This window comes from Aspergillus ibericus, assembly GCF_003184845.1.
Source record: "Aspergillus ibericus CBS 121593 unplaced genomic scaffold BO80scaffold_60, whole genome shotgun sequence".
Lineage (NCBI taxonomy): Eukaryota > Fungi > Ascomycota > Eurotiomycetes > Eurotiales > Aspergillaceae > Aspergillus > Aspergillus ibericus.
In genome coordinates this window covers 18,918-31,635 of record NW_020292158.1, presented here as the reverse complement: position 1 = coordinate 31,635, position 12,718 = coordinate 18,918, and the positions used below count along the sequence as shown (strand labels likewise).

The 12,718-nt window shown below is 51.8% G+C and overlaps 4 protein-coding genes across 4 annotated transcripts; 3 read left to right on the top strand and 1 right to left on the bottom strand.

Moving 5' to 3' along the window:
- Positions 1 to 335: 335 nt before the first annotated feature.
- On the top strand, positions 336 to 1,861 carry BO80DRAFT_438723 (arabinan endo-1,5-alpha-L-arabinosidase; the record flags this gene model as incomplete). The annotated part of the gene is made up of 4 exons (XM_025721053.1): positions 336 to 1,288; positions 1,387 to 1,626; positions 1,685 to 1,697; positions 1,802 to 1,861. 4 exons carry the CDS (start codon positions 336 to 338, stop codon positions 1,859 to 1,861), a joined length of 1,266 nt encoding a protein of 421 aa, XP_025570558.1.
- A 1,903-nt stretch (positions 1,862 to 3,764) lies between these two features.
- BO80DRAFT_429223 (uncharacterized protein) lies at positions 3,765 to 4,531 on the bottom strand. Its single transcript, XM_025720417.1, has one exon. The coding sequence runs from the start codon at positions 4,446 to 4,448 to the stop codon at positions 3,966 to 3,968; it is 483 nt and encodes a 160-aa protein (XP_025570557.1). The 5' UTR covers positions 4,449 to 4,531; the 3' UTR covers positions 3,765 to 3,965.
- Positions 4,532 to 6,787: 2,256 nt separating this feature from the next.
- BO80DRAFT_449428 (Isochorismatase hydrolase) lies at positions 6,788 to 7,564 on the top strand (the record flags this gene model as incomplete). Its single annotated transcript, XM_025721744.1, has 5 exons — positions 6,788 to 6,798; positions 6,851 to 7,012; positions 7,062 to 7,332; positions 7,378 to 7,443; positions 7,502 to 7,564. The coding sequence occupies 5 exons, from the start codon at positions 6,788 to 6,790 to the stop codon at positions 7,562 to 7,564; spliced, it is 573 nt and encodes a 190-aa protein (XP_025570556.1).
- Positions 7,565 to 9,972: 2,408 nt separating this feature from the next.
- On the top strand, positions 9,973 to 12,055 carry BO80DRAFT_459106 (putative protein kinase; the record flags this gene model as incomplete). Its single annotated transcript, XM_025722328.1, has 2 exons — positions 9,973 to 11,455; positions 11,508 to 12,055. 2 exons carry the CDS (start codon positions 9,973 to 9,975, stop codon positions 12,053 to 12,055), a joined length of 2,031 nt encoding a protein of 676 aa, XP_025570555.1.
- Positions 12,056 to 12,718: the final 663 nt, after the last annotated feature.

Here is a 12,718-nt window from a genome sequence, read left to right as displayed (position 1 = left end):
ACCGGCCACTGCCACTGCCACTGCCACTGCTAAGGTATCGCTCACTGCATCCCATCATGCTGCATCTGACTTCTGGCTCCGCAGCATCCAAGTAGGATCTCCCCTCCCGAGCCAGCGGCGCGACTAACGTGGTTTATAGACGAACACCTGAGGGGTTGACGGCGAACGGCAATATCCATGACCACCATCCCTGAAGCACAACACACCAATCTTAATCTGATCCACGTCGCCTGTCGAGCTCAACCTCACTCAGGATTGCAACATCCAGACTCGCCAGTTGGCGCTATCTCAGTTGCCTTGACCGCAAGCAATGAGTCAGAGTCATCACATCCAGCATGATTCCTAAACAATGGCCTCAGCTACCATGGTTATCCTTCACTGCCAGTGACGACAGCTCCATCTCTCAGTCGCCGCTCACCCGGCCATTGCTCCGGCGCATCCTGAAAGCCATCTCACTCCTCACTCTGTTCTCTCTCCTCACCTACGCCCTCTACACCAGATATCACACCCCCTCACCATCTCAAGACACTGAACTCCTCGACGACACACTCCCTGAATATGATGGCCCTTTCCCCCCCACACACATCACCGACCTCCACATCCACGACCCCAGCATCATCCGCGTCAACGACATCTACTACTCCTACGGCTCCGGCCCGCACATTCCCATCCACACCGCACCCCATCTCTCCGGCCCATGGACCAAAGCTGGCACCGTCCTAGACGGGCCCAGCATCCTCCCCAAAGGCGATCTCAAAGCCCCCTGGGCGCCTACCACCCTCTCCTATTCCGGAACTTACTACTGCTTCTACGCGACCAGCAACAGCGGCTGCCGCAACAGCGCCATCGGCGTGGCAACCTCTTCCTCCCCAGGGCCGAACGACTGGACCGACCACGGACCTCTGGCCCTCTCCGGCGCGGGCAAAAAGTCCACTTTGTATCCCTTCGACCGAGCCAATGCCATCGACGTGAGCGTCATCCTCGACCACGCCACGGACCAAGGGTACATGAATTTTGGCAGTTTCTGGACCGGCCTCTGGCAGGTCCCGTTACAGCCGGGGCTACTAGCGATCGATAAGCGGAGAGAAGAGGCCCGTCATCTGGCCTTTGAACCGACTGTCGTGCATCCACCGGGGAAGAAAGCCGATGGGATTTGTGGGGATCCGACGGGGATGCATCCCATCGAGGGACCGTTTATCTCATACCGTAAACCGTGGTATTATCTCTGGTTTAGTTGGGGGAAGTGTTGTCATTTTGATCCGGAGAAGTTGCCGGCGCCGGGGATGGAGTATGTCCACACCTCCCTCCCTTTCTCCCTCCCTCCATCCCTCCTCCCATTTTTCTCCCATATTCTTGGTGAGGGAAATACTAAAGACAACCAAATAGATATAGTATCCGCCTCGGTCGCTCCGCCAGCCCACGAGGCCCCTTCGTCGACAAACAAGGCCGAGACCTCGTCGATGGCGGAGGCGAAATCATCTACGGGTCGAATGGAGACGTCTATGCGCCTGGTGGACAGGGCGTGTTGACTGATGAAAGTGGGGGGGTGGATGTTCTTTATTATCATTACTGTATACCCTCCTCTCTTATTCTCTCTTCATCCCTCTTGGTGCAATGGATTGGATTGTATGTGGTTACTGTGCTTACTGACGATTGCTGGGTTGGTAGTGAACAAATCGGTTAGTTTGGAGTTTAAGGTTCGTTCCCGTCCTTTCTCTTGCCCAGTCTATTCTTGTCTGTTATCAAGATTATATTGGACTGCAAGACATTAAGTATAATGCTAATAAGATACCAACATCAGGACGCCCGACTAGGCTATAACATCATCAAATACGTGGACGGATGGCCGGTGCTGCGGTGATCAGTCATTACCCTGGTGACAGTGTTGACAACAGTGTGCATAGTGTATAGTCGACTAGACTACTAGATGAGGACGGACGTGGTTTAGTATATAATAATTGCTCTGAAGATAGTATCATTAAGTGCTTCAAGTTTATGCTCTGATTCGTACTTCGTATAGTATTCATACTAACTTAGTATACTACCGAGCAGATCAACACCGGATGTAGGCGATGCAGAGTACTTCACATGTTTACCATAAGTAGTGCGAGATGAGGATAGATTAGTACTGTAGTAGAAGGAAATGAAAACCTGCCTACAGACACTAGTACTTATATACCTCTGACACATGGCTCAAGGCTCCAGCTGTACACGTTGGTTTAATTTGACTGTTATGATAATGATTCTATATTTCGATTTCTACATAACCATAATCTAGTTCGGCATGTAGCCTCTCTTCTTGGTCTATTTATATCTTTACGCCAAAAGGCTATCTATCGTGATAGTAACATAAGAACATACTTCCATCTTACTATTAGAGTGGCCATCCCAGCCCTAAGCCACCCCTTATCTACTCCACCCCCTCAGAGTAATACTTCCCATCCTAACCCCAACAACATAACAAAACTCAAAAGATCATAATCCACTGACATCAAACCATCCACCCTACCCCAATTCAACATCCTCACCATCCGCAGATTCCCCATCCCCGCAGCTGCCCACAACGCCGTCGGCATAACCCCCTTCACACCCCCGCCGCATTCACATTCACCCGTTCACACGCAAGTAACACCCTCACGACATCTTCATGACCCCTTTGTACGGCGACCAGCAGCGAGGAACAGTTCATCGCATCGGATGTATTGGGGGTCCGTGTCGTTGTGTTCGAGGAGGAGGGCCACGATGTCGTGGTGGTTGTTTCGCGCGGCGAGGTAGATGGAGTGTGTGGTGGAGGTTGTTGGGGATGTTGGGGTTTAGATTGTGGGTGAGGAGGGTTTGAAGGAGGGGGAGGTCGTTGTGGTAGGTGGCTGCGGTGAGGAGGGTGCCGAGGTGGGGGTATGTAGTGTTGATGTTGGTGTAGTGAGTTAGGGTGTTAGTTAGAAGGGTGTGGAGGCCGAACCAGGCGGAGAGGATTGGGACTAGGATTGTGGTGGTTGTGGTGGTGGTGGTGGTGAGCCAGGAGGGGGCGGTTTTGTAGTTCTGTATGACCCAGGCGCGGCCGTTGTGGATGGTGAGGGCGGTGCTGATGGCTTGGGTGCAGTTGGGGATGGTGCATTGGGTGAGTTCGGTGCCTTGGGCGGATTGTTGAAGTTGGGTGACGATGGCGGTGATGTGGCGTTGGGTTTCTTGGCTTTTTGAGGAGTTCGTGGTAGAGCAGTCGGGAGATGAGAGTGTCGCTTAGGTGCTCGGGTACGGTAGTGATGTGGGAGAGGTTGTCGAGGACGGTTTCGTTCATGCGGCCTGGGTGATGCTTAGTTTGGTTTAGGGTTGGTGGACAGACTTACGGCAGACGAGACGGATGGAGAGGAGTTCTTCGAGGGTGGAGTAGCTCAAGCAGGTGAGTATAATCTCGAGAGGGAGATCTTTGAGGTCTGTTTTTTTAACCGTTGATGGGAAGAGGAGTTTGAAGAGGTTGAATGGTGCCATTCCTTTAGTTCAACTCTTTGAAATGTTTGCTGTAGATGAGTAGAAAAGGTGGATGATATGAAGTATACAAGATGCTCAACAACTGTTCACAGGCAACAGAAGAATCATGTATCTCACTGCACCAACACGAAATAGATAGTCATGTTGATAGACACGTGTGAATGCTCGTGTGTGAATACATGTTACCTCAGCCTGGTTGTCGGTGACGACGATACACCATCTATGTATACAGCGTGAACCTCACAACTGCACGAACCCATTTACGTTGTGCACAACAGTGAACGAATATTTAATATTAAATCAATACAGCTAATGATATTCGCCGCAAGATGATCACGAGATACATCAGTTACTGTACAGCATAGCCTAGCTAAATATCCAATCCAACCCTACCACCCTATCAACCACCCTATCAACCATCCTGTCTACCATCCACAACATACCCCCTCCCTCAATCATACACCCTATACTCCCACTGCCTACAACAAAACCCCCACCGCCGACCCCAAAAACAACATCACCAACACCCCCACCGACTTCTTACTAACCGCCACACCGGCATTACTCGTCGACGACGCCGTCTCCCCACTCGCCGTACCCGTCCCCGTCCCCGACCCCTTCCCAGACGACGTCGCACTCGCCGTCGACACCACCGTCCCAGCCCCAGTAGTCGGCACACTCCCCGTGGCCGTGGCATTGGCATTCGTATTACACCAGACCTCCCCCGCCTCGGACGCCTTGATCAGACATTCGGCCAACGTGCCGACGGTTTGGTCCTCCGCCAGACAGTAGTAGTCGCAGCTGGAGTAGGAGACCACCGAGGCGGACCCGCAGCAGCTGCTCATAATGGCGGAGTTGTTGGAGCCCATGGGCATCGCGCAGGCCGCGTCTTTGATGGGGATTTCGTAGAGTTTTTGGTGGCAGGTTGAGGTGGCGGAGGCGGCGGTAGATGTCACGGACATTGTGGTGGTTGCTTGGATTAAGGATGGTTGGTTGAATTATTGGATTGGGATAATGTGTTTAGAAGATGAATGTTCAAGAAATAGCAATGAACGAAAGTAAGAATAGTATGAATGCTGGTCTGAGCTAGAATCCCGGGTACCTGCTACTCTACTTATAACCCGGTACTACCCTAGACACTGGCAGTAGGCACCACCCTACGGACCACTATGGGTCTATCAATCCACTGCCACGCCACTCCACCTCCCAGCCACAAATAGAAAACACTACTCCGTACGCAGGATAGTAAGTTCACCGCGATGCCTAACCGTGGTGCTGGTCTGGTCTGGTCTGGCCCCTGATCTCACTCCACAGACCCTAGCCAGTAGGTACTAGCTTCAGTCCAGTGCAGTCCTCTGATTGAAGGGGATAATCCTTCGTCTAATTGGGCTACTGCATTGAGCTATACCTAGTACCTATTGGACTGATAAAGTACCTACATGACACAAAGTACGTTGGCTGAACTGGCTGAGTTGATCAGCTCATCATAGCGAGGTGCATATACCTACAATACCAGAACAACAGCATTCATAGCATGGCAATACTCATCTCCATTATACCAAACCAAAATGCGAAACGATACTCCGTGCTGACGCGTCGAAACATGATCCCATCTCATCATCTTGGCATTAAGCAGTATACCGAATCAGAAAGCAAGTTAGTGAGTGAGACAATCACAACCGAAGTGGATGCGCTGTTATCCACTCGGGGAGCCAGGGAAGGGGAGCAGATGGGGCTGGGGATGAAGTTACTTCCATGGTCCATGTATCTATCTTCCCGGTTGGGGCTAGAGGGTGGTTAGGCAGTCCCTGGTATGATCTATATTTTACTTCTATATAATCAACTAGGTTTTGAATAGGGTCTCGTGGATTATTAGACTAGGACGTGTAGAGATAGGAACAAAACAGGAACATTTATCCTGAAGGAAAGTACATCCTCGTCCTGCTAATGCATACCAAGCTAAGCAATCAGGTAGCCAAATATCCAATTTCCAGGCACGTCTGTATCAACCCATCCTCGGAAGCGGCTCACTCCGCCAGCATTCAGGCACTCACAACGAGGCGAAACAACGAAGACGACCAACACACGGCTCCAATCTTGGCAAACCCCCCTCTCACCAGTCAACCGTCAAGGATATAACTTTTCCCAGCCTTGCCATACCACCATAATCTATAGATAGGTTGATCGCCGCATCGCTTATAGCTAGGGTAAGCCAAGAACCATACCCATATCCATACCCATTAGGGGATTAGCACAGCCATCGTTCCAATTTATGGATTCTTATACATGGTACGTGATGAGATCTTTAAATAGGCCTGGGTGTCACCGGGGAAAGTAAAGCGGGCCACCGGGAAAGAATTCAGGACGGGTGTGGGTGTGGGTGGATGTGGCAACTGGCAGCCTTGATTGAGGTGGTGTGGTGTGGCTCTGTGGAGAGGGCGGATAAAGACTATTCAGGGCTGCTCCCCACAGTTATCCCACAGGTGCTCCCGGGGTTGGGTTCGTTCATTGTTAGGGGAAATTTTTTTGGTTATGAGTTTGTGGTGACTATACAGTAGTAGGATTAGTAGAGTATGTGTGGGAGGGATTGGAGATTGGTTTCGGTGTTGGGTTTGACTGTAATGATATGGGGGTGGCTTGAAGAGTGATAGTGCAGGATTTGGAATAAACCATTATTGTGGTATAGCTGCAGGTCGTGAGAAGGTTGCCTAAGTGTCAGGCTTGAGTAATCTGAGAGTAGTGTTTGCTACCTGCCTCCTATCACATTCTCGGTACTCCGTACTTTACCGGCTGACTCCTACATCCACGATTGAATTGTATTCGCACTGAAAGTCGACCATTGTGCCTGTCAACATACATCGAGCCTTATCCGATGATAATCCTGCTCATTCTATCTTCATGGCATCTGGGAATAGTAACGAGCCTAAGCTTTAGCGGCCCACTTGGGATCTGCAGGAGATCGGCTCCATTCCGACCCCTTAAGAATGATGCAGTTGCACCAAGTTGCTATTCATATTTCCTTTCTGCAGTAAAAAATGGCAACGTCATCCACCTTGGTACGAACAAACAAGAGTTGTGATGAGCATGGTCAAAGCGACAGTCAATTTTCAAGCAGGCCACCTGCACTACTGCAACAAGAACAGTCACTAGTGAAATCGGTCGAAAAGACAATGATGTGCTGGTCCCAATAGTTCGCTGAGTGAGATGTGCTCACTGATAGATGGATGTACATAAACACCGCAACATCACAGCCCGTCTCATCAATCTGCTGTGTTGCGAAATATTAATTGAAAGCATCACCATGTTCTCCTCGTTAAGTGTGTCTGGCGCTTCTCGCCACCAAAGCTCTCACCACCTCCCCCAGATACTCGTTTAATATCACCCTCACCGTCACCAATGCCTCATTCAGCTTCGGACAGCACTATGCGGTGCTCAATCTCGATCTGGTCAATGAATTGGTTGCAACGGTGAACACCACCACGGTCGGAGAGGCATGGATTGACACTGTCGCGACCTGGATCAACACGTAAGCATAGCAGCAATCGCGTCACTGGACCTTATCAACGCATTGACAGTGTGCACAAGCAGGAGCCTCCTCCGTTGAGCATCTTCTCGCGCGTTTACTATTCCAACGTTCAGCGCCCAGAAATCGGCGACAGTCCCTTCGGCTTGGCCGTCGCTGCCTTAGGCAACCTGACAGCGTCGAGTCCCGTATCCCAACTCTATCCAGCTTTCAAACCCCTCGACAATTGGGATGTGGTGGTGCAAAAAGCCCGTTACTACGCCGGGGCTGGCAATCCGCTCGAGGAGATCCTCAGTAGCCAGAAGATCGACACGGTGATACTGGTAAGCTGATCGAACCCAATCAAGTTCATAGCTGATCAGATGAAGTCCGGAATTCGTACTTCGGGGGTGGTGCTTAGCACCGCGCTCCGTCTGTTGGATCTCAACTACAATGTGTAACCGGGCGATCCAAGAGGATGTACGGAGTAATCAATGACTGATGTGATGCCAGTTACGCGTCATTGCCAACAACACGATCGAGTCACCCTCGACCTATGCGACTTCGATTCAGTAGGTCATCTTGGAGGGCATTCTTCCCAATCTGCCGGTCAATATTATCACGATTGAACAGGCCATTGGTGCGGTCAACCGCTCCGGACCGGCTGTGTATTAGCTGACAGCTTGAATGCGATGAACTCAAAGTATCCTGTAGATACATGGTTTACGGACGATCAATAATAATGAACGCTAGCCCATTTCGTATTGCAAGTTCAGTAAGGGCCGAGTGATGCCTAACTGGAAGCAATGCCATGCATCGGGGAAGCGACATGCATGCAGTGTCATCACAGGAGTGCAGGTTGCCCGGGTGCCGCGCATGCACAAATTCCGGGCTCATACTTAGGCATCGAGCGCAACAAGGCAAAGTCTGATGGAACCGGGAGGAAGACGAGCAAGATATTAATAGAGATGAATACCCATATACGGAGACTTCATCCTTGTAGCACGAGACACGCATACCGAGACAGCATATTGCCAGAAGGCGCAAACGCTGGCATGCCGCAGAATTGCGTTCACGGATCCGACAAGGTAATCAGCTAGCGTCTGGGCACACGGATCCTCCCATGGCTTCGGAGTAAACCGGTCGCATCCCCAACCAACCTACACCATCCAACACAGGGGTCAAGGAATGATAGCCATCAAATCCCGTCAATCAAATGTATCCGTACCATGGACGAGTACCCTGGAAATGAGATGGGTTCCATGTCCGGAGAATAGCTGCTCAACCGCAGATTCTGCACATGCAAGGCCTCTCTCTCAACTGGACAGGTCACAGAAGATTGGACGGAAGCCCGAGGACCGGGAAACCGCCCGGTGATTGTTGAGGTCCTGACAGCCGGTTTAGTCTTGGCGGTCGGGCTTATCCATGATTTCATCCGGCGATGAGCTTGGAACGATCGCTACTGTGTACTGTGTATGTGTACGACTGACAACCCACATCGAAACAAGTAACCCGGAATGATAATACGGATGGCTTACGTAGGTTCGGGCACAGCGCGTCGATCCGTCGCCAAACCCTGAAACAGGACATCAGGATGGACTCGGTCCAATTTCGAGTGGACGACAGAGCGGGCGACTAGTGCACGCGCTACAGTAGCGTGGGCGGCGATGTGCACAGTGCGTCAAATGATCGCGAGCAGATAGGAAATTAACGAGATTAAGCTGGCCACACTAATTGGTTTGTTGCAGGGTGCTATTAGCAGTTCAAAGTTTCAAACACCGGCGGATCCAGGCTGTCTGGATTGTAGCAGCCCGCAACCGGGCAACATGAAAAATGTGGTTGATAAGAGGATGGCTGCCATACCTAGAGTTTCTGACAGTTCTCGTACTGTGTACGGAGTACTTCGTATATCTTTATAGAGTATGGGCTATCGTAAGTGCTCTACTCTGTACTGTATCGGATCGCCACTGATGTGACAGGTAATACCACGATCCGATGATTGTCGCGTCACCTCCCGCATTCTACCACCACATTTCTTTTCGGCAGCGCAGTGCCTCAATCGGACCCGATTCGGTAACCACGACTGGCACTTTTTGGGTTAGGAAGCGATCGTGGCTGTTGAGAGGCAAGGAAAGAGGCGTCCTGGCAGATCATCAGCCCCGTTACCAACCATGCATTGCGACCTGCAAGGCACTGGCCCTGCAAATAATGTAAATTGGACCGTCCTTAATATTCAGTGATAAGATTGATCACGTTGGAACTTAAAAAGGCCACTATCTCGTCGCACCCACGGCTGACGCCGTGCTGCGAGGATATTAATCTATTCAGAGACGAACTTATCAGCTGGTGGCGCGTCCCGTATCTGACCGTGACCGTGATCCAGCGAGTCAGCGACAGCTGCGATAGGGCCGAGGCCGTCGTCGCTAACCGCAGCAGGCAAAATCCGTTCCTCTTCTGGCCCTTCCGCCAACGGTATTACTTAATGCGGGGTAGCGCCTTTCCTCGTGGCGGCTAGACTCGAAGCAGTCGGTTTATCAGCTGACCCCGCGTGGATTTTTCCTGCAGCGTCATCAGCGCCGAGCTGGAAGTACTCTCGACTTGTTTTCAGTTTGGCTTTTAAGGCCTGGGAAGAACTGCGCGGTTCCCCTCCCGCCGTCCGATCCTTTTTCTAGCCTTTCTCATCCCCTTCTTCCATTCCTTTACTCTCCGTTCATTTCGTCTCTCTCTCTCCCCGAATCTTTCTTCCGGCTGATGCACTGAATCACCACCCTTCGCCTCCTGTTTCCCTTTGGCCCCAGGGCCTCGTCTAGTGCCAAGTACGCCCACGCGGTTTGCTTAAGGTTGACCCGAGGGATTAGCCCGAACTCGCCCGCAATCATAGTTCACTATCCGTGCTGCCAACCCCGGGCTCTCTCTGGTGCTACAAATAGAAAAATAAAAATTCAAAAAAACAGGAATCCAGGATAGTCCGGCTCTTTCGTTCGATGGTCCATTCGGATTCGGCCCAACCGACCGACAGGTCAGGATCGACTGTCCATCCACCTGAGTTACACGGAGCCAGCAAACCAACGGCTTCGGGTGACAATGAAATTGGTGCAGCTTCTTCTATAATCCCTGGCAAAGGGAGTTTCCAGACTCCTCCGCTATATATCGGTCAATATCCAACAGGTCCACTGCACGATGCAACTGTGCATCACTCCTTCCCACATCATCCCGTACCGTCGCTTCACATTCGCACCGATCTGTCCAACGCCAGCCAGATGAGTCCTCCGAGGGAACCGGATTCGCTTGTGCACCACAGTATCTCGTCCAGCAGCTTGCCCCGTCGCACCCCAAGCCTTCGGGGTCTGTTCGCCGGCCCTCCCACCAGCGGGGGTTCTCTGTCTCCTGCCTCCCTCATATCCTCCCCCCAGCTCATGGCCATGGGAGACATCACCCCCTTGCCATCGCCAATCGGCGGTATGTCGCCATGGAAACTTCCCCGGCGCAACTCTCAATCCTTGTCGCGGACACCCTCGACGGCTTCTCGAAGCGGCTCTAGCCTCGGTTTGCGACTCAGCGACTCATCACAAATGTTCGGCCCTTGCGAAGCCCGACCACGAAGCAAGCAGTACATGATCCCGGATAAGCTGTCGGAAACACCGATCGAGTCCCCGACAAAACCTCACCAAGGATCCGGTTCGAAACATGCGCGCAACCGCAGCCTCAGTGAATACGTACCCCCCGGTCGGGCCGTTCCCGTCAAGCCGCGACCCATCGCGGTCTCCGGAACAGGTGTGCCACCGGGGATCACTTCATCTTCCAGCACCGACTCGAGCAACAACTTACACCGGGAAGAGTATCTGGCGATCCATCGTGGGATTGCATTACCAACGATTCGGCCCCCGACGCCCCCACGCAGCAGCCGCAGTGGATATGACGACAGCGATAACGAACCCGTCATTTCGCCCTTGACAAGTGGTCCAGACGAGGTATACTCGGTGCGCTCGGTACGCACGCAGCAGCGTCGCAAATATCGCAAGCTGCGGCAGCTCGGTCATGGAACCTTCAGTCAGGTCTGCCTTGCTGCACGCATAGAACGACGGGAAAGTGACGATAACAGCACCATTTCCAGTCTTCAAGACGTGAACTTGGCTACCCAGAAGCTAGTTGCCGTCAAGATCATCGAGTACGGACCGGCTGGTGGTGCGGATGAGGAGCGCCTCGAGGTCTCGCTCAAGCGCGAGGTCGAAATCCTCAAATCGGTCAATCACCCGTCACTGGTACAGCTGAAAGCATTTGGTAGCGACGACAAACGCGCCCTGTTGGTTTTGGATTACTGCCCCGGGGGAGACCTTTTTGATGTGGCCTCATCGAGTCCACGGCCAATGAGCCCGCAGGCCATTCGTCGTATTTTTACCGAATTGGTGGCGGCTGTACGCTACCTTCACGCAAACTTTATCGTCCACCGGGATATCAAACTTGAGAGTGAGTGTAGTGATTATTTGTTTTGAACCAGACTGACAGGATCTTGTGTTAGACGTCCTTGTGAACCTCCCGATGCAATCGATGGAAACCATCACGGATTGGCGCACCTACGACCGAGCGGTCATCACCCTCAGCGACCTGGGCCTGTCCCGACGAATACCCGAGCCTCCCGAAAGCCCCCTCCTCCATACCCGTTGCGGAAGCGAAGACTACGCGGCCCCTGAGATCCTGATGGGACAACCCTACGACGGACGCTCCACGGATGCCTGGGCGCTGGGTGTGTTGCTGTACGCCATGATGGAGAACCGGCTCCCCTTTGACGCATTACCCGGCACCCGAGGCGATCCCGCCAAACTCCGAGCGCGGACGCCCCACCGCATCGCACGAGTCGAGTGGTCCTGGTACCGCTACGCCGATAGCGACGGCGAATGGGACCCCGAGAAGGGCAAGGAGTTGGAGGGTGCGCGCGAGTGCGTGGAGGGACTACTGAAACGGAGTACGAAACGGAAAAGCCTGGACGAGATCGCATCGATGGACTGGATTAAGGGGGCGATCGACGTACCCGGCGAACTCAAGAGGGGGGACAAGGAAGTGCCGTAGAGCTGGTCTCTACGATTTACTCATTACATTCGATTCAGGTACTACCGAGTACCATTCTTACCTTTCTTTTAGACCATACTTTATATCTACTTTTTTTTCTTTTCCTTGCCTCCTTGGTTTCTTTTTCACCTTCTTACTTTCTTTACACGCGCATTGCGCCAATATATAATTATCGGGTCAGGCTGGGTTGAGTTGTGATCCTGGTTGTGTCTGGCCCATCCTGTCACAGATGTTCTCATGTTTCCTTTGTCTCTATCTTACTTCGCTCACTCGTAATTTCTCCGACCAGGGCCCGGTTAACTTGCCTTAAGAAATTCCTCTCTCCTCTATTCCACTCTACTTGAAGTTCTGCCAGATAAGTACGGAGTAGTGTTCCTTGCTTGCAATTGTGATGTGATGTAACGAGGAAATGAGGATCGATGGAAGGATGGACGGAAATGAACACGAACAAGAGGAAGGGATCCTCCGTATATGAAATTAATCTCCAATCGACTAAGTTATATTATCTTGTGACTCGTGACTTGGACATGTAATCTATCCTGATTCCGTGTACAGAGAACTAGAATCCAGTTATAATTATCCTTCACTTCCCGGAGGATCTCAACTAAGAACAATGAATAAGTGCTGTCCACTGCGCCAATTTGGAAAGTTTACCTAACTCCC

Excerpts from the sequence above, each read along its gene's own strand:
- BO80DRAFT_429223 (XM_025720417.1), bottom strand. The coding sequence starts at position 4,448 with ATGTCCGTGACATCTACCGCCGCCTCCGCCACCTCAACCTGCCACCAA.